The sequence below is a fragment of the Phocoena phocoena genome, chromosome X (assembly GCF_963924675.1).
Source record: "Phocoena phocoena chromosome X, mPhoPho1.1, whole genome shotgun sequence".
NCBI classification, from domain to species: Eukaryota; Metazoa; Chordata; class Mammalia; order Artiodactyla; family Phocoenidae; genus Phocoena; species Phocoena phocoena.
Genome location: NC_089240.1, coordinates 28,228,096 through 28,247,336, shown reverse-complemented (window position 1 = coordinate 28,247,336; position 19,241 = coordinate 28,228,096). Strand labels below are relative to the sequence as shown.

Genomic DNA, 19,241 nt, shown 5'->3' with positions numbered 1-19,241 from the left:
TAGGATACTGAAAGTTTTAAATTGGATTTTTTTGTGTTTAAATAACATGTTTTATTATCTCTGTTAACGATGTACAGCTTTCTTAAAACCAAAATGAAGACTGTACTTGTTGTTTTTAATCAGAGTGAAGACAATGAGGGTACTGTAAAAGAGTTGTTGCAAAGAGGAGACAACTTACAGCAAAGAATCACAGATGAGAGAAAGCAAGAGGAAATAAAGATAAAACAGCAGCTGTTACAGACAAAGCATAATGCTCTCAAGGTATTAGAGCTAAAATTATAATATACCTTGCCTGTGTTTTTATTTTTTCATGTGTAGGGTAAAACTCTTGTGCATAAATAAAATCTTCTTAAGAATCTTAGTCACCAGAAATACATTTTTTTCTGTTCAATGTCTGTGTTTTATTTAACATTTTTGAGTGCTGTCTTTGATTTTGAAAGATGTGTTCCTTAGAAGTTGGGTTTTTTTTTTTTTTACTTAGACAAATTTTTCTGAGTAGTAATAGAAAGATATTAACATGCATCATTCATAGTGTTCATGTATTTAATTTTGTAGTATAATTTATTTTTGTAAGTTATTTTTACATTTGTCTTGAAAAACCTACTTAACTGCCAGAATAAACAACCTGTATATTTTTTAGGCTTTCTGCTTGCGATATTTTATTGATTTGACTTAGAATAGGTCCACTTTTTTGGTAACCTAGTATTTAATACTTAATTTTTTCAGTTAACTTCATGTTGCCTTTAAGAGAGTCACTCTTTGCAACTAACTAAGCATTTATAAGTCTAATTTCATTTATATAGGAGTCCTCTAAAATAATCTTAATGTCCTTGAAGAAGAGCTGGTACTCTCATGTTAGCCAGTGATAGCGTATAGCTTCAAGTACCTGTGTGACTCATCTGGATTTGTGCAGGAAGGACAAAATAGAATATTATCTAGTATCTAGAAATAGTATCTAGAAAGTTCTTGAGAAGAGACTGGACATGTGAAGAATTTTGTGAAATAACCTTTCATTTCTTTAATGTACTTTTCAATATTCACTATTTGCATGCATGGCTGATTTTTCTAATACTGTTAATTGCTGAGCTTTTCATTGTAAATCACTCTTTTAGAGCTATGTAGCCATGTAGGTGGATCCACCTTGTAGGTGGATAGAGTCTGCTTTCTATATGCAAATAAGAGTGTAAAACCTTTTCCCATATAGTCAGACAAGCAAATAAACACTGCTGAGAATGTAATTACACAATATTGTGCCTGCAGGGAATCCACAAGGAAAGTCTAATTGGCCAGCAGATTTTCTGAAGGTAACTGCTGATAAATATAGTAACTAGAAAAGGCCTCTTCCCCGAGGGAGTGCAAGAGCAAGCCATAATGTGCTCAGAAAATCAGAAAGCTGTGTAATTCACACGCTTCCAACTGTGACCAAGCTTTTAGAAGCATCTACACTGGTCATATGATATGTGTCCTACTGAACAGCAGTGTTTAATGGTTATCTGGCATACCTGTAAAGAAATCTCTATAATGTCTCTTAATACCTTTACACATTACACATCACCTTGTGCTTAGGAAATAAAAAGAGTTTCAGATTTTATGACCACAAGGCCTTTCTCTTGGCAAAGATGTGAGTTGTGTCACCAGTAAGGCATGGCTCAACTCTCGTTCACGTGGCTGTATCTTGGTACCTTTGAAAAAAGCAGCATTCCATCTGGCTCATCCTAGGCATATAATACCTCCACAGGAGCTTTAGAAATTCAACTAAAAATGTAAACTGTAGTAAACTTTACATCCTCAATTTTAAACAAAATGCAGAATGAAATCGAGATCATTTTTGCAAGTATATGTTAAACATGATTTATGAAAATCTACTCCACTTGCCAAACCAATCTACCAAATTCAGTTGTTAATCTGCCAAGTAGCTTCAATTCTAGTCCTTATGAAATATTTCAAAGAAGGTAAAAACTTTCCAATGCAATGAATATTTCAGCAGTCCTTTGATATTCATTATTTTCTTTGGCTCCAGCTATATCTGTACATGAAACCCTAATTGCTACTGCTCTGAAGAAATGAAAGCTGTATCCTGAGCTCTTATGTTCCCTTGTGTTATCGTAAAATAGCATTACAACAAATTCTATTAATCAGGGAAGACATTGGGTGGTCTTGTAAGGAGTGAGATGATAAACTTCCCCCCTTTGTTGATTTAGTAAGCAGTCACCCTTATCTATCTCATCAGGTTGATTGGAAACCATGCACTTTCCCTTTTCTTTTCTAAATATTTTTATCATTTTGCATTTGGATTTGATATGATGAGAAAAAGTTTGCCATAACATTTAAATTGTAATTTTCATGTACACTCACAGGTATACATTTTTTACACTTGAATATATATAGCTTGAAGCAATTTATATGCTAACTAAGAACACTTTATATTTCTAATCACAAAATATTAATGGCCTATGAAACTATTTTATAGAGTTTTAAGATCATGAATGTAAGTTGCTTGGTTATATAAACTTAAAATTTTTAACCTAGGGCTGAAGATATCAATTTTGGAATTTTTACCTATTTTAAAATTCAAATACAAACTCAGTAAGTTTGTACAAGTATGTAGTTAACTCAGTTGAATTCACATATTAAATTATTTCACATAACACAATAATTTAGTTGACTCATTAAGAGTTAATTAAATGTGAAAAAATTTCTAAACAAGTTTGAACATGCTAAGAGAAAATACTTGAAGTGGGTTGTTCAGGTTTCTTAGCTTCATGTACATGGGTCCTGTCACATGAATACATAATTTAATCATCTATTTGTATGTTTACCATTTAAATGTGAATTTAACTGAAACTGAACAAGAAGATGAGGGACCCTAATTATTTTTAAATGACTACAGCCAGAAGTGTAATATACTTGTATATTGATATTTTAATAATGTCTGCACCATGAACAGGATTTGAGGTCTCAAAGAAGAAAAAAGGCTCTAGAAATTTCTCATCAATGGTATCAGTACAAGAGGCAGGCTGATGATCTCCTGAAATGCTTGGATGACCTTGAAAAAAAATTAGCCAGCCTACCTGAACCCAGAGATGAAAGGAAAATAAAGGTAATGTTGTTTTAGAATGTCAATCCCAGATTTTGTTGCTACAGTTTAATTTATTTACCTTAACCTGTATGGATCATTTTTGAAGTGTTGATGTTGTTTCCACTATTAGTGTTCTCCCCAATTTGATGCATTTCTTTGTATTTCTTTTGTTTGTTTTAGTAAATGTATTGTATAAGTGTTTTTCAATTGACATAATGTTGAATGAATAAAATGTTTTATTCTTAGACAATGTAAAATGAATTAAGAAATGTCATATGTTTTCTGGTAAAATTGTAATTGACTCTGTGTATCTTTGTTCCAGATGAACAAATGACTTATCGGTATATGGACGACTTCTATCTCATGTTAGCACATTCATTTCATCAGAGCATCTTCACACATCAGTGTCAAATCTTTATAGATTTATTTGTTGCATATTGTCTGAAGATGTTTTTTCTGTTATTATTTTACACTCTTTATTTTGCTTCATTCTCTGTTGAGTTCCTCAAAACTCTAAAAAGGAAATAAATTACTCATTCACTTACCCTCTAAATTATATTCTATATGGATGGTCCCTAAGAAATGATGAATAATCACTGCAATTTGGGTCAGCCCCAAAACACTAGAGGAATTGAGAAGAAAGAAAACTGTTAGATCAATTTCAGTATTTTCTCAATTAGAATATCTAAAACTGAGCATTCAAAAGATAACTGAAATAATATTTGGATTCTTGGGTGAAGATGACAGTGATGGCTTCCATACTTATAAATTATGAAAAGTGACAATAAAATGACAACAGCCTATGAAATTTCTGGGACAGGTATGTGCTGCTTATAGGTTGGTTAATGTGGTTAGCTAACTGCCCTGGGCCCTGTATTGGTTTTGCTCAATAGGAAATTGATCGTGAGTTGCAGAAGAAGAAAGAGGAGCTGAATGCAGTGCGTAGGCAAGCTGAGGGCTTGTCTGAGGATGGGGCAGCAATGGCAGTGGAGCCAACTCAGATCCAGCTCAGCAAGCGCTGGCGGGAAATTGAGAGCAAATTTGCTCAGTTTCGAAGACTCAACTTTGCACAAATTGTGAGTTGTTACTGGCAAACCTACATATGTGTTTGCGACTACTACTCTAATAACAGAGGCCTACTAACCAATAGAAAAAAATCTGGGTGCAATTTCAAAGGGCTAATATGCAATCTGAAAGTGAGTAGTTCCCCCTCACTTTGGGCTTCTGTAACACTAGTGGTTAATTTTTCAGATTAAAAACATAATCCCTTAACAGATCATAGGAAACAGCCCCCTTATCAAAAATGAAAAATACATCTTAATTTCTTTTGCCACATCATTTTTTCATAACACTGGAAATGTGAATTTGTCAATTTATCATACATTTACTTTATTTCAGCGTCTAATCCAAAAATATGTATTGCTTTCCTGAGACCATCCCATGCTAATTTTACTTTCTTAATGTATACATGGTAAATAATAAATCTTTTGTGAAACAACTTCTTATACCAACTTGCACAAGGCCTTCTTATCTCATTGACTTATAAAATAATAGCTTAGTCCTCATACCTCGCTTAGCTGCTCAATGGGTTAAAAGGCTTATTAGAAGGATTGTATGCCTAGTAAGATTGTTAATAATTGATAGCAGGTTGAAAAATATCAAATATTGTTACTACTGAACTATTATAAGCCAAAAGGAAAAGAAACAACTCTTCTTTCTTTCAAACAACTGGATGGAAATTTTGTGATTCTCTCTTTAAAAATACAATCCATAATCATAAACTTGGTCTTTTTAGCTCTTCATCTGTAGTAGGGAATAAACCATAGGGATTTTCTAACAGGTACATTTTTTGTTCCTATTCTGAGATATTGTAAAGTGAAGCAGAATGGTCACCACTCTGTCATTATGCAAAGACAGTGCTCCTCACAAAACCAGGGTCTGAAAGTCTGGAAAATGAGGCTTTGTAATTATGTTAGGTCGACTTACATGAAACCAACAGATATTCAACCCTTTTTGACCTATGTTAATGACAATTACATTCGTTTCAACCCGTAGGTGAGACTTTCTTGGAAATTTCTTCTGTGATGTTGTTAATTCCATTTAATATGGGATAAATGTTTGAATATGTCTTAAACAATTAATATAACTTTATTTTATAAGCATATAATTTTGTTAATGTTGCTTATTAACCAAGGGAAAAAAATACTGCATGTTGTTACTTCTTTTAACGTGTTAGAAAAATCCATGAATACACTGTTTTCTAAGGAATCCAGTACCTTAAGATTTAATAGTAGCTGAATATTCTGAGAAATTGGAAGTAGTAACGTAAGGTATGTTGAAACTATATTACATTTAAAGTCCAGTTCTAGCTCATTGCACGTTTCAGCCTATTATCCTTCATAGTAGATATTATGAGCATAATATGTCATAAATCACTCAAGCTTACACTAACAGAAAACCTGTGTCTGTGGATGCAAAATGAATTGAAAGATTAAGGCAACCATAAAGAAAATTTAAGTAAAATATTTTTGCCTCGATTTAATACATCATTTAAGTCCTCTACTTTGAATTATCTTACTACTCACTATTTTCTCCATTCCAATTTCCCCCATATCTTGACACACCCAGGATTAATTTTTTTTTTTACAACTTAGTCAAGGTAAGTTATTAACACTTTATAGTTAAATAGACACAGGATCAAAAATCTCCATAAACGACTCACTTAAAATGCCATTGTGTCCTTGCACATAATAGGCTCTAACAAATATTTGTAAAACATAATAATGATTGGTGAAATAAAGTAAGGATAAGTGAACCAGTATGGAATTTTTTAAATAAATTATACTAAGATACTATAATATATTTTCTTCATAAAACATTTCTTCTTGATTTTATATCTGAAGGATCCAAAATTCATAAGGTACCTTGCTTGGGGAAAATATTTTTATGTTAACTTTTAATTTTCCATGATAATAGAAGCAATAACAATATGCATGAAGAATAATCCATTTAATATTATAATTATATTTAGCTTTGGATTTTTATTAGACCTGAAAGATGATACAGATAGATAGACAGACAGATGGATAGACAGATAAATCTAAGATGTATCTCTATATTCCACTGATTACTAATACATATTAAAAAACCGATTTCACATGTCCATTGCTTAGAGTCACCTTTCCCAGTTAATCTAAGGTGAGGATATTTGAGATATCCGTAAGCAAACAGCTTAACTAAAAGTTATGTTTGGGGTAATCCTACAATGGCTCTGATGTAGCACAGGTAGTCATAGCTTCACAATTCCTTTCCTTCTCTTCCATTGCCTTTCTCTATTTCTTTCATCTTTCTTCTTCTCAAATGTCCCTTTTTCTTCTCTCTGTATATAAACTCTAGACTTTCTTTGGACTCAGGGATTTTTCAGTTGATCTTTCATATCTTAGCAGTAGTAATTCAAGATGGTAGAAAGTACTATGAAGTGCTTAACATTTGAGAACTGAGTTTAAAATGAGAACTCAATTGTCTTTACTTTAGAGATAAAGACTCAGAAATGGACTAAGCAGTATAAAATTAGTGTACTTCAGGGACTATGTCCAGGTCAGAGTTATATATGGCCATAGTAAAGCTCAGAAAAGCCATAGAACTTTGTCTCAGGGAGCCATGAAGCAGCCCCAGGCCAGGTAGGAGTGCAGACCAAACCAGAGAAGAGAATATCTGCAAATCATTGTCCTCAGTACAATCCTGGAGACCAGAAAGAAGGGAAAACAGACTGGGAGAAAGCAGGTAAGATTTTCTCCAGGTATTGAGCATGTTGAAGCCCCCACCCTAGTTAGGAATACAAGACATTTCTAATGTAGTTCCCTTTGGCTTAGAGACCTGGCTGTTCAGTGAAGACCAAACAACGACTGTAAACTGAACATAAGGAATGTTTTCTGTAGGATGTTTTACAACAGCAGTGTGGTCTAGTAAAATAGACGACTCCCTGGGATGAACAGCCCTCATTGTGAATCCCATTGATTCCATCTGCTGGTTGTGTGATCACCAGTCTCTCCCAGCCTGGTTTCCTCCATCTCTACCATGGGGATGAGGATGTTTGTGTTAATGAAATATATGTAAAATACCCGCTACATTATAGAGGTTAAGCGAATCAATTGTTTTCTTCCTCTTCCTATATATAAGTTAACATTGGAAAGGAGACACATTATTTTAAAAATGTATAATATCTTTGTAGGTCATTAAGAGAATTAGGCTCAGTGGGTACCACAGATTTTAAATGTTATTGGGGCTTCACTGGTGTTGCAGTGGTTGAGAATCCACCTGCCAATGCAGGGGACACGGGTTAGAGCCCTGGTCCAGGAGGATCCCACATGCCGCGGAGCAGCTAAGCCCGTGCACCACAACTACTGAGCCTGCGCTCTAGAGCCTGTGAGCCACAACTGCTGAAGCCCATGCGCCTAGAGCCTGTGCTCCGCAACAGGAGAAGCCACAGCAATGAGAAGCCCCGTGCACCGTAATGAAGAGTAGCCCCTGCTCACTGCAACTAGAGAAAGCCCCCTCGCAGCAACGAAGACCCAACGCACCCAAAAATAAATTAATTAAATAAATTTATAAAAAAATAAAATGTTATTAACAACAGATAGATCTATTTTGTTCAATGTAAATTGCAAATTAGGCTCCGTAATCTTTGGCCAGGTAGTTTTGCTTAGAGTCACAAAATATTTGCAGGAAATTTCATACAAAGCTGGTGATTCTACCAATGAAGGCATAATTCTCCATAAACTTGACAATAGAGCATTATCTAAATTATTTTCTATAGCAAGGTAAAGAAAAAGAGGAAAAAACATAAAGGCTTTGAAAATTTCTTAATAGAAAACTATGCATAATTTTATTAAGCTTAATTTTAGCATTAGACAGTTAACCTCAGAAATCCCAAGAAAATACAACCACAAAATTGCACAGTGAGGATATATAACAATCCGGAGCTTATGTGAAACTCCTGAGCAAAATAAGCTCACAGACTAAAATAACAATGGATATAAAAAGATTCCTTTTGTGAGTGATGTTAACACACCAAAAAATAAAAGGAGTATGCACACCTGAGGAAATTAGAGATAAGAAGATAGTCAGTAAAGGACATGAAACTGTGTTTTTTAATGTTCAAAAAGATTTAGAAAATAAGGATGGAATGGAATTCTTACAATAGGAACAGGCCATTTTGAAGAGTGAATAGGAAACTTTGATAAAATAGAGTCTAGAAATTAACATAATTATTGAAATAATAAATCAAACAACTTTTTAATGGTGGATTCATTATAGAATAAAAAAGAATATATTACTTGAAAGATGAGGAAAATTGTGCTTTGCTGAAAATACTGAAAGATGGAGAGGATAGAATAAAAAGCTCAAACATATGCCTAAAAAGAGTGGAGAGCCTGAGGAAGAGACATTATTTTATATAAATGACTGACATTTAACAAAATCGAATAAATCTCAATTTACATGAGTCCTCAAATTTAATAAAGCTCAATTTACATGAGTCCTCAAACTGAATAAGGCTCAACCAGTGTGTAATAAGTAAAAACAAGTTCACACCTAGCAAGGTCTGCATGAAACCCAGAACATCAACGATCAGGAAGATCATCGTAAAAGCTACCAAGGACTAAAGGCAGAAACTGCTGCAGGGTGGCTGACTTTTCCTCAACAATAGATGTTAGAAGAAAATGGAATAATATCTTCCATAATATCTAATGTGCAAGGCGAATGTTCAAAAGAATTCTGTCAACTGTGATTCAAGAATGAAGACAAGATATTTTCAGATATACAAATATTTTCAGATAAAGGAACACTAAGGATACATTATCTAAGATTCTTTCAGAAAGAAGTACTAAATGATGTGCTAGTGTAAAAAGGAAAATGGAGCTGGAGAGAAGGAGCAAGCTACATAAACGTATATAAAATGATTTTCTATATATAAAAAGGAAAAAATTATCTTGTAATTAGTTACTAAAATTGTGGCAATTTCTGCAAAGTAAAACATTGAGTGCTATGAGAATATAAAAGTGATTTGATCTTACAGCAAGGAGAATACAATAAATAAAAGGCTTGTTCTAGAAGGTAGCAGCAAATATAAGGCTTGTGCCTAATGTGTTCAGTGTGAATTATTGCCAACTATCATGTTTCTAGGAGGCAAAAAAAATGTAGTAAACCTTTGGAATAGGCATACATGCATGACCTGTCCCAGGAAGGGAAGCAAAAAAAAAAAATATATATATATATATATATATATATACAAAATGCAAAAATACATCTTAGTGGAAGAAGGAAAAGCAATGTCCCTTTTCTAAATACGACAACTGCATTTACCCTGGATATCCCATGGCTTCAAATACCAAGTAAATAATACTGATATTCAACATTTTACATCCAACAACTTCTTATTCAACTTCTTATTTTAGATGCCTAACAGGTATCTCACACATAAGGTAGCCAAGTCGCGAATAATTAATTTTCTCTCCTACATAAATTGGCTGCTACCAAGCTCTCCAGGTGTTAGTAAATTGCCCTTTCACCTAGGTCCAAAGCCTAGGCATCATCCATGATTCCTCTTTGCTCTTACATCATGCATGGAATTCACTTCAAATTCTGTTGGCTCTACCTGCAAAATACATCTTTAATTGGACCACTGCTCAGTACCCTTATTGGAGAAACCTTAGTGTATTATCTTTCATCTTGATTACTTCAGCAGCATCTAATCCTTGCTTCCCGTATTTTCCCACCTACACTATAGTCTCCTTAGTGAAGCCAGAGAATTCCTAAAGCTTATGTGAGATTCTCTCAGGCCCCTGCTGCTCACTACCCTTTTAATGAAATTTTACGAGCTTCTGCGTAGTTTGGTTCCTGCCTCTCATTCCTATATTACTCCAACTTTATCTCCCTTTTTGCCATTCTCCTGTCATAGAGACATAAATGTTTCTCCTCTATACTTAAACACACAGCATCATTTTCACCTCAGGACCTTTGTACATATTGTTTCTTCATGGAATATTTTCCACGTAGACTTCTACATGGGTACTATAGCTTAGCCGTCTTTTCATTTAGAAACAATGAACGTTTAGTGGAACTTTGATGTAGAATCTAGACAGGTAATACTTAATAGGTATTTTTTCTATTTTAAAAATATTTTATACTCCTTATAATTATACATGCCAACTGGGAGTTTAAGACACCTCTTCAGAACGGCAGATTTTAGTACAGTTACTTCTGGAAGTGTGTATACTGAGAAAATACAAAGTTCTTGAAACTTAACACTGAGGTAGTAAAGAGGGAATATGAGGATGATTATAACAACGTATTCCAAAGGATAGCTTTTACTACATCAGAGTAAATTGTAGTAAGGTATTTTAACATTAAGAGTACACATTGCCAAAATATAGAACTTCTTGAAAAGCTAATAGAAAATTGTTAGATTTATTTAAATGCCCCAAGAAGTGCATTATACAAGTTAGTCCTTAAGTGAATAATTTGTAAAATGAAAACACTTTTATAGTGTAAACATTCCTCTACTAACTTTTAAAATTGTTTGAATTTGAATAGAACTTTACATTTACAAAATGTTTTCATATGTATCTAGTTTGTTCCCACCAGTAACCCTCTCAAGTAAGTATTATTTTCATTGTCATTTTCCAGAAAGGAAAATTAATCTAAATAAAGTTAAGGAGATTGTCCAAGGGCACATGTAAGAAATGGAAGACACCTAACTTGAACTTAGTGCTTCCCAAGATACAGTGAGAGCTATTCAAAAGAAAGAAAAGATATCTAACATCCAAGTAAGTTTGAGAAACACTGGATTAAGCAAAGTTTCCTTAGTCTAGAATTTTACAGGGCTTTTGATATGCAAATGTGATTATGAATTTCTATGAGGGGAATAGATTCTGCAGACTTTCACATCTGGATAGTTGCAGTACAAAGGAGGAAATTTCATTTCAGTTTTATGATAGTATTCCTGTTTGAGTGATTGTGAAGAACTAATGTTCTTCAGAAAAAAAAAATTGGGAAAAACATCACTTTATCATTATGCTTTTGTTATTTTGGATTTTCTTAAAATGAAGCAGAGATGTACAAAAAAGTAATCACAAAGCTGCTTGCCATCACCTTATGTAAAATAATGTCTGAACCTAGATTTGATTCTGCATTACTCATTTTTTGTACATTTGCTTCTATCACATAATGATAACCATTTAATGTTGAGACCAAAATAAAGGGGAAACATACTTTTTGAATAATTGCTACATGGAATTTTTCTTTGCCTTGAAGTAACAACAAAGACCATCCGCTGCCAATGCAAGATCCTTAGAGAATATGGTAACATAAATAATTTTCTTATTTAGAGACAGAGTGCTCTTTAGTAAACAGAGTTGTAAATATAAAAGACTAATGATGGTTGCTAGGGAAATGGACCAGGAGGTAGCTGCTTATAAAATTTTCCTCCTCTGAGCTTCAATTTTGTAATTAACATATCACAAGAGTTAAGAAAAAATAGATAAATCAAGACTCTATGTTTCTCTAGACTGTTGTGACCATAATAGTTACTGCCATTTCTATAGTAATTTTTTTTTCTGGTTTCTAGTTTATGTAAGAGAATCAGTTTAATGGTTGTTTAGTAAATAGAGTATGTTAAGCTAGAATCAACTTCCAGGAAGATAACCGTCTGATTGATTTCCTCACCTCTCATTTCAAATGTATGGAAATTCTGGATAAAATATAATTTTAAAACAGTTTAGCTGAGCTCAAAATATGTGATGGAGCCTCCCTTCTTCCTAGTTGCCATAAATGAGTACATCATCTCATGTGATACTAAGTCTGGATCGAGGGCCTCATGGTTAGGAGAAAGGTTTAAAGGCTTTTAGTAGAAAATATGTAGCGTTATACAACATCTGCTAGAGATGTAAATGGAAATCCTGTCTAAATGTTGAATTTTCAAGGGCTTCCCTTGACAGGTAGAGGGGGAATAGATAAATCCAGCTCCCAAGGCCAATTCATCTGGCAAGGATTCTGACTGGAGAAACAAATTTGTGAAAGTTATTTCTGAGTTGTGGGGGATCTGAATTTTGACACCAACCACAAGCCTCTAGACTCCTGAACTGAGAAATTAATATAAAATTGTTCCCAGGTTGGTGAAATCCTTAGAGTTTTCTCACAGAATCATACAATAAATCACTCTTTTAGGAGTGTCCCACAGACACACGAACACTGAAGATTGGTTCACAATGAACTCTTAGAACTCACATGAAGAAATAATATATTTTGACTTAGAGTTATCTAACATAACAATCGAGAATTAGTGCTTCATGAACTTAAAATAATAGAAAACTACTTCACGCTCTAAAGTAAATATGTCGAAAATAAAATAGAGATCAAGGCATAAAATAAACATTAATTTATAAAAATACTGACACATTTATGATGATAACACATTGAATAACACTTCTGGAAACCAAAAGCTAGTCATAGAAATAAAAAAAAAACCTAAGAGTGTGTGTTAAACACCTAACTAAACAAACATGAGAAAATTAGAAAGTCATTATGATAAAATTATCAGAATACACCACATAAAGATAAAAAATATGAAAATATGAAATATTGAGAGAACAGAATAATAAGTTTTATGTCTAATATAATTGCAAAAGAAAATGACAGATTATGTGGGACACAATATTTGAGGAAAAATGACTAAAAATTTCCCAGATCATAAGAAAGGCATGAACCCACAAATAGAATAAACACATTGGTGTCCCAACCAAGATTAATTAAAGTAAATCTATGAAAACATAAAGAATACATAAATACCTTATAAGACACAGGACACGTACATATGTGAGCAGGAGAGGCTTATTTGACTGAAGGTTCTGATAGTCAGTAAAAAATCTCCAAATTTCTGTTGTATTGCTATTGCAAAATCAAGACTAGGCCACTGTTTATAAAGTGGATTCCACTCATGTTAGAAAAACTGATATTTTGTAATACCTCTTATGCTTGGAATAAGAAAACCTAGGATTATATCCTGCATCTCTCATTACCTGTGCAAATTGGACTAAATATTTGAGCCTCTGGATAAAGTTAATAACTCCTTTTTTATAGAATTAAGAGAGATAATCAACCACCAAAAATGTTGAAGTTCTAAAATACTTTTTATTAAGGCCACTGGTTTGAAGGACAACATGCAGAAGTTTCGGTGTCTAGAGTTCACACTGCTAAGTGTCCTGAGAAACTGAAAGCCAGAAACTTAAGGTCTTCTGAGTTGGTAGTGTCCCACGTACCTAACAGAAGCAGATACAAATACATTCTAGTTTGACACTGCTTAAATCCAGACTTTAAATAATTCCCACAGATAAAGTTCTAAGAACATGCTTGTAGAATTAAAATGGCAGTTCCAATGAGGAAAAAAGCAGTAGAATCCAACTCCTAAAGACAGAAGATAATGAATTAATCAGGTACAAAATGTAAAGTAAGCATGTTTAACTTTTTTAGAGTAGTAAAAGTTTGCATCAAAAGTATGAATTAAGGACCAGAGATAATAAGATAATGACCAGGGAATTTTGAAAAGAATCAAATAGAACTTCAAGAAATTGAAAAATATAATAATTGAAATTAATAATTCATTGGATAAGTTAAGCATCAAATTAGATATAACAGAAATGAGAATTAGAAAATTGGAAGATAGATAAAATAAATTACCTAACACGCATAGAGACCAAAATATAAAAAAAAAAAAAAAAAATTCGAAAGAAAGGATAAGAAAGGTAGAGAGTGAGAATGTCAAATATAGAAGGAAAGCATGGAGTAAAAGTATAAGAGGCACTATTTGAAGTGATAATTGCTTAGGGTTTTCTAAAATTAGTGAAAGTTCCAATAGTCAGGTTGAAAATAAGTAAATATCAAGCTGTTTTCCTTTTTCATAAAGAGAGAAATACACTCATATACCATCATAATGAAACTGATAAATTCCAAAGCCAAAGAGAGACACCTTACCTAGAAAGTAATGACATGTATAATGACAGCTGATTTTAGAGCAGTGATAAAAGCCAGAAAGTGATAGAATAATGTCTTCAAAAATGATGAAAGAAAAAACAGCTATGATTCTAGAATTGTATACTCATAGGAACTCTCGTTCTTTCAAGAGTAACATTGGGGCTTCCCTGGGGGCGCAGTGGTTGAGAGTCCACCTGCCGATGCAGGGGACACGGGTTCGTGCCCTGGTCCGGGAAGATCCCACATGCCGCGGAGCAGCTGGGCCTGTGAGCCATGGCCGCGGAGCCTGCGTATCCAGAGCCTGTGCTCCGCAACGGGAGAGGCCACTGCTGTGAGAGGCCCGCTAACGTTGAAATAAAGATCTTTTCGGGCAAACAAAAACTGAGAGAGATAACCAGTGAGAAAGTCTCACTGAAGGATCCTCAGGGTTTTATTAGTTGGTTGGTTGGTTGGTTGGTTGGTTGGTTGGGTTTGTTTTTTGTTTTGGGGGTTTTTGTTTTGTTTGTTTTTGGAATTAGCCACTGTTAATGTATATTCAGTTATCAGTCTATACATCTTCATGTTGTGTTAAGATAATTTTATATCCTGGATTTTCACTAAATATTATATCATATGTCTTTTTCTATGTTAGGAAAATGAAGTTTTGGAAACATTTTTAGAGCCTACATAATATTCCACGGCATGTATGCACCACAGGGTTGTTTTGTAAACAGAAGGAGAATAACCCTAGATAGATGATTTAAGATGCAAGGGAGAATGATGAGCAAAGAAAATGCTAAACCACGACAAAAGCCTGAAGAAATATTTGCTATATATAAATTTGTGTAAATTATGTACTAAAGTACAAAATAGGACTAAAATACTGGACGTCAGTGACATATAGTATAGAAGGAAATTGGTTGGACTTCCTCAACCTCATTTACCTCCTTTCTGGATGTTCCTTCTCAGACTCCATTGGTGGTGTCTCCTTCTCTCCTGTAATGTGGACATGCCTCAGCACTCAGTCCTTGGACATTTTCCACTTTCTATCTATACTCCCTGCCTTGCTTTTTTCATCCAGTCTCGTGACTTTAATACCAGGTTATAAGTTCATGACCACAACATTTTTATAAACAGACCACTCTTCTCCCCTGAACAATAGTGGCAACGCTGCCCTTTCAAAATTTGGGGTACCCTTGCTTTCCTTTACCTATTCTCAACACAATAGAGACATCATTTGAAAATATAAATCAGGTGTGCTTTATGTGATGAAAATGCTCTGATGGATTCCAATCTATTTTAGAGTAAAATCCAAAATCCTTACCTGAGTTTTAAAGGATATATGACTTTGGCCCCTATTAGCTCTCCGGAGTTATCTCTTAGTAGTTTACCTCTTATCCCCTCTGCTCTACCTACATTGACCTCTTCACTCTTCCTTGAACATATCGGGCAGATCCCCTTTGCACTGTATGTCCTAAGCCTAAAACTCTGTACCCCCAGATGTCTATATGACCCCTTCACTCTGCCTTCAAGTCTTTATTCGAAAGTGTTCTTCTTGGTGACACACTTCATCGACCCCTTCCCCATTTATTATTCTCCATAAAATGCATTACCAGGAATGTTATAAATATTTTCACTCTTTATCTGATTATCTATCTCCCTCCCTATGATGAAAGCTCCAAAAATGCAGGGATTTTCATCTTTTTTTCTTTTCTTTTCTTTTTTTTTTGCTGCTGTGTCCTCAGAACCAAAAGAAGTGACTAGCAAGTAGTAGGTACATAGTATATATTTGTTGAATGAATGAATGAATCAATCAATCAATGATGAATAAAATCATTGTAAGATCCTCTTAATGCTCAGGAGACCACGCAGAATTCATTGTGCATGCTGATAATTTTAGAGTAACTATTAACCTGATAAAGAGTATAAAATTTTTGAAGTACAGAGAGAGAAAAGTAAACATATAAATTATCAAAATAAAATAATCCAAGCAAAAAACTGAGGCTTAAGAACACTAGTTGAATTGGCCAAGGAGAGTAAGCCACTACATTAACACAGGACTTTGATTTTTCTGCATCTCTCCAGACCAAAGCCATTACTGTGTATGAAATAAATAAGATGTCAGTTGCAAGTTAATATTCTTGTAAGTTTAAACAAATTCACCATTTTATAAATAAGAGTTATACAATGTAGTACCTCAGAAATATTAGCTCAAATGATAGACTCTAAAGAGCACAATAAATTAAAAATATTAATATAAATGTGTTAAACTAGACTCATGGCTTATATTAACATGCACAGTTATCGTATAGTTAGGTTATGTCTATGTTAGGTACATAATTTTATATGTTATTTATCTTCTGAATTAAAGTTACAGTAAAGAACTATAGTCACAATTCAATTTGATGTCCAATATATAAACTTTAAAATAACATTACCGGGCTTCCCTGGTGGCGCAGTGGTTGGGAGTCCGCCTGCCGGTGCAGGGGACACGGGTTCGTGCCCCGGTCTGGGAGGATCCCACATGCCGCGGAGCGGCTGGGCCCGTGAGCCGTGGCCGCTGAGCCTGCGCGTCCGGAGCCTGTCCTCCGCAGCGGGAGGGGCCGCAGCAGTGAGAGGCCCGCGTAACGCATAAAAAAAATAAATAAATAAAATAACATTACCTTTCTTATAGTAATATACTGTATCAAATTTTTCTATTGGAAATTTAGCACAATCTTCTAGAGATATTATTGATGGTAAATATATTAATAATGATAGATTTTCCATAAATGTTAGATACAAACACAAAATTGAGTCTGATGCATTGTTGGAAGGTGCAGTTTTATTATGTAATTTTATTAGTAAAATTAGAATAAATATCCCTCATTTTTGGTATCAGACAAAGTAACTTATTTCACTAAAATTAATATTCTCTTTCTTGGAATGATACTATTTGAAACATGATTTTATTTGATAGAACTATTTTGGAACAATCTGTTACAATTGTGAATACAAGCATTAAGCAAAGCTTATCTTTTCTTAGTCTAATGGAAATTATTATGAATATCAGTTATTTTGTTGTGTGATAACAGATTTTCTGAGGCTAGTTGAGGCATACAAGTCTAGATTTTTACAACAAAGTATCTCTAATCCTTATAACAACCAAACAGACTAAAATTTGTCAAGCAACTTCCCTGAGTTCCCATAAAATTAAGAACAAGGATTCCAACATCAAGGTATAGTTATAATTATGAAATTAACAAAGATCTGTTGATGTTGTCTTTTTTAGGCGAGGTATTGTTTTATTATATTGGTTTCTTTTTATAATTTGTTTTTAATGAGGACCCCCTAATAATGACAGGGGTTCAGGAAAATTAGAATTCCATACACTTAATGGGAGTCAATAAAGAAACGAGTTTTATTTTGGATACATTGAATTGGTATTTCTTTCATTCAATAAACATTTATCTAGTGCCTCTCATGTGCCAGACAACACAAAACGTGAAAGAACATTGGTGAATCCATAGCAATCATACAAAAGATGTGATATTTATAACTCATACAATGAAAAGAAAAAAAAGTACAAGAATTTATACACAGCAATTTGACCTCCGTTTGTAACATAACAATAAAAAGTGTAATTTTCTCCAATCTAAATTTGCTTTCAAAATATGGAACACCAGCTGGAAGGGAGCTCAGATGGCTTCTGCAGTGGGGTTGGTAATATCCTTTTGAGCATGCCCACAACAACTGGTTGAAATAATTGAATCACTTGCACCATCTGTGAATCATTCTGATTCTTCAGTGATTACTTAAGAGTCTCATTGTATGGAACATATTCTTAGAACACATGAATAAAATTAATTCAAGTGTATAGCTTTCCTAACTTTGATTTTCATGAAATTAAAAAAAGGGTTACAATGTTTTCAAGTTTGCTAAGTTCTCAGGTATTTCTTCTGCCCTTTTTTATGAGCCAATGGCTTTTGAAACCTTAAAGTGTGTTTGAAATTTAGTTTTATTCTTACTGATACAAATGCATTTATTCACAGGGACTTCATTTACAACATAATTTTGCTTAAAAATTCTGTAATTTCTATCATTTTATTTCTTTAATCTCTGAGTGTAATACTCAATAAGTAATAGCTATCTACTAGAGAACTAAATGAAAGTCCAAGATGATTGCATTCTCAAATTTAACACCATATGCTATAATCATGAGCAATTTTTTTAACATTTTATTTTATATTGGAGCATAGTTGATTAACAATGTTGTGTTAGTTTCAGGTGTAATGCAAAGTGATTCAGTTATGCATATACATGTATCTATTCTTTTTCAAATTCTTTTCCCACTTAGGTTGTTACATAATATTGAGCAGAGTTCCCTGTGCTATACAGTAGGTCCTTGTTGGTTATCCATTTAAAATATAGCATTTTAAATATAGCAGTACATGTCATGGTGACTAATCCATGGATAAAAGGTGCATGGCTAAAATGAAAAACAAGAGTCCATATCTGTGCAAATTTAAGACGTTTAGATTAATTCATAACTTAGAGGTATTATTAGCTGGATAGCTGGATAGCGATACATGGGCGCTTTTGCCAAGACAAATCAACTGAGAAGTTTTCTAGAAGATCTATGCAAATAGTTTTCCATAATAGATACTACATTTTTATCTAATAGAATGTCTGGGTGACAAAATATAAATAAATGAATTATTTAAGAAATACAGTAATCTGTAATGTTTACAACTCCCTTTATGATCTATACAAAATTCAATTTCTGCACTGCGATTAGTATCTACACTATCACAAATATACATGAAACATATGAATATGATTCACACTGTATTTTAGTTGCTAGCCACATATATAGATACACTTCACTGTTTTCTGTGGGGAAAATTATTTTGAGAGATCTCTCCCCTTTCATATATTGGCTTCCCCAGTGGACAACAGCCTAGTTAATGCACTGCCACAAAGACCTCCTCTTCTTCAAACTTGTCAAAATGCTTTCCACTTCAGGGTCTTTGCAATCATACTTCCCTTTTCTTGTGACTTTCTTTTTTTAATTTTTGAATTTTATTTTATTTATTTTTTATACAGCAGGTTCTTATTAGTCATCAATTTTATACACATCAGTGTGTACATGTCAATCCCAATCGCCCAATTCATC

At 33.6% G+C, this 19,241-nt stretch overlaps 1 protein-coding gene across 1 annotated transcript in view; it reads left to right on the top strand.

The window, feature by feature from the left end:
• DMD (dystrophin) overlaps positions 1–19,241 on the top strand; it is a 2,035,184-nt gene that overhangs the window by 771,721 nt on the left and 1,244,222 nt on the right. The window contains exons 39-41 of the mRNA XM_065901098.1: positions 124–261; positions 2,948–3,100; positions 3,973–4,155. Coding sequence (XP_065757170.1) covers positions 124–261; positions 2,948–3,100; positions 3,973–4,155 — 474 coding nt within the window. The remainder of the gene's footprint in view (positions 1–123; positions 262–2,947; positions 3,101–3,972; positions 4,156–19,241) is intronic.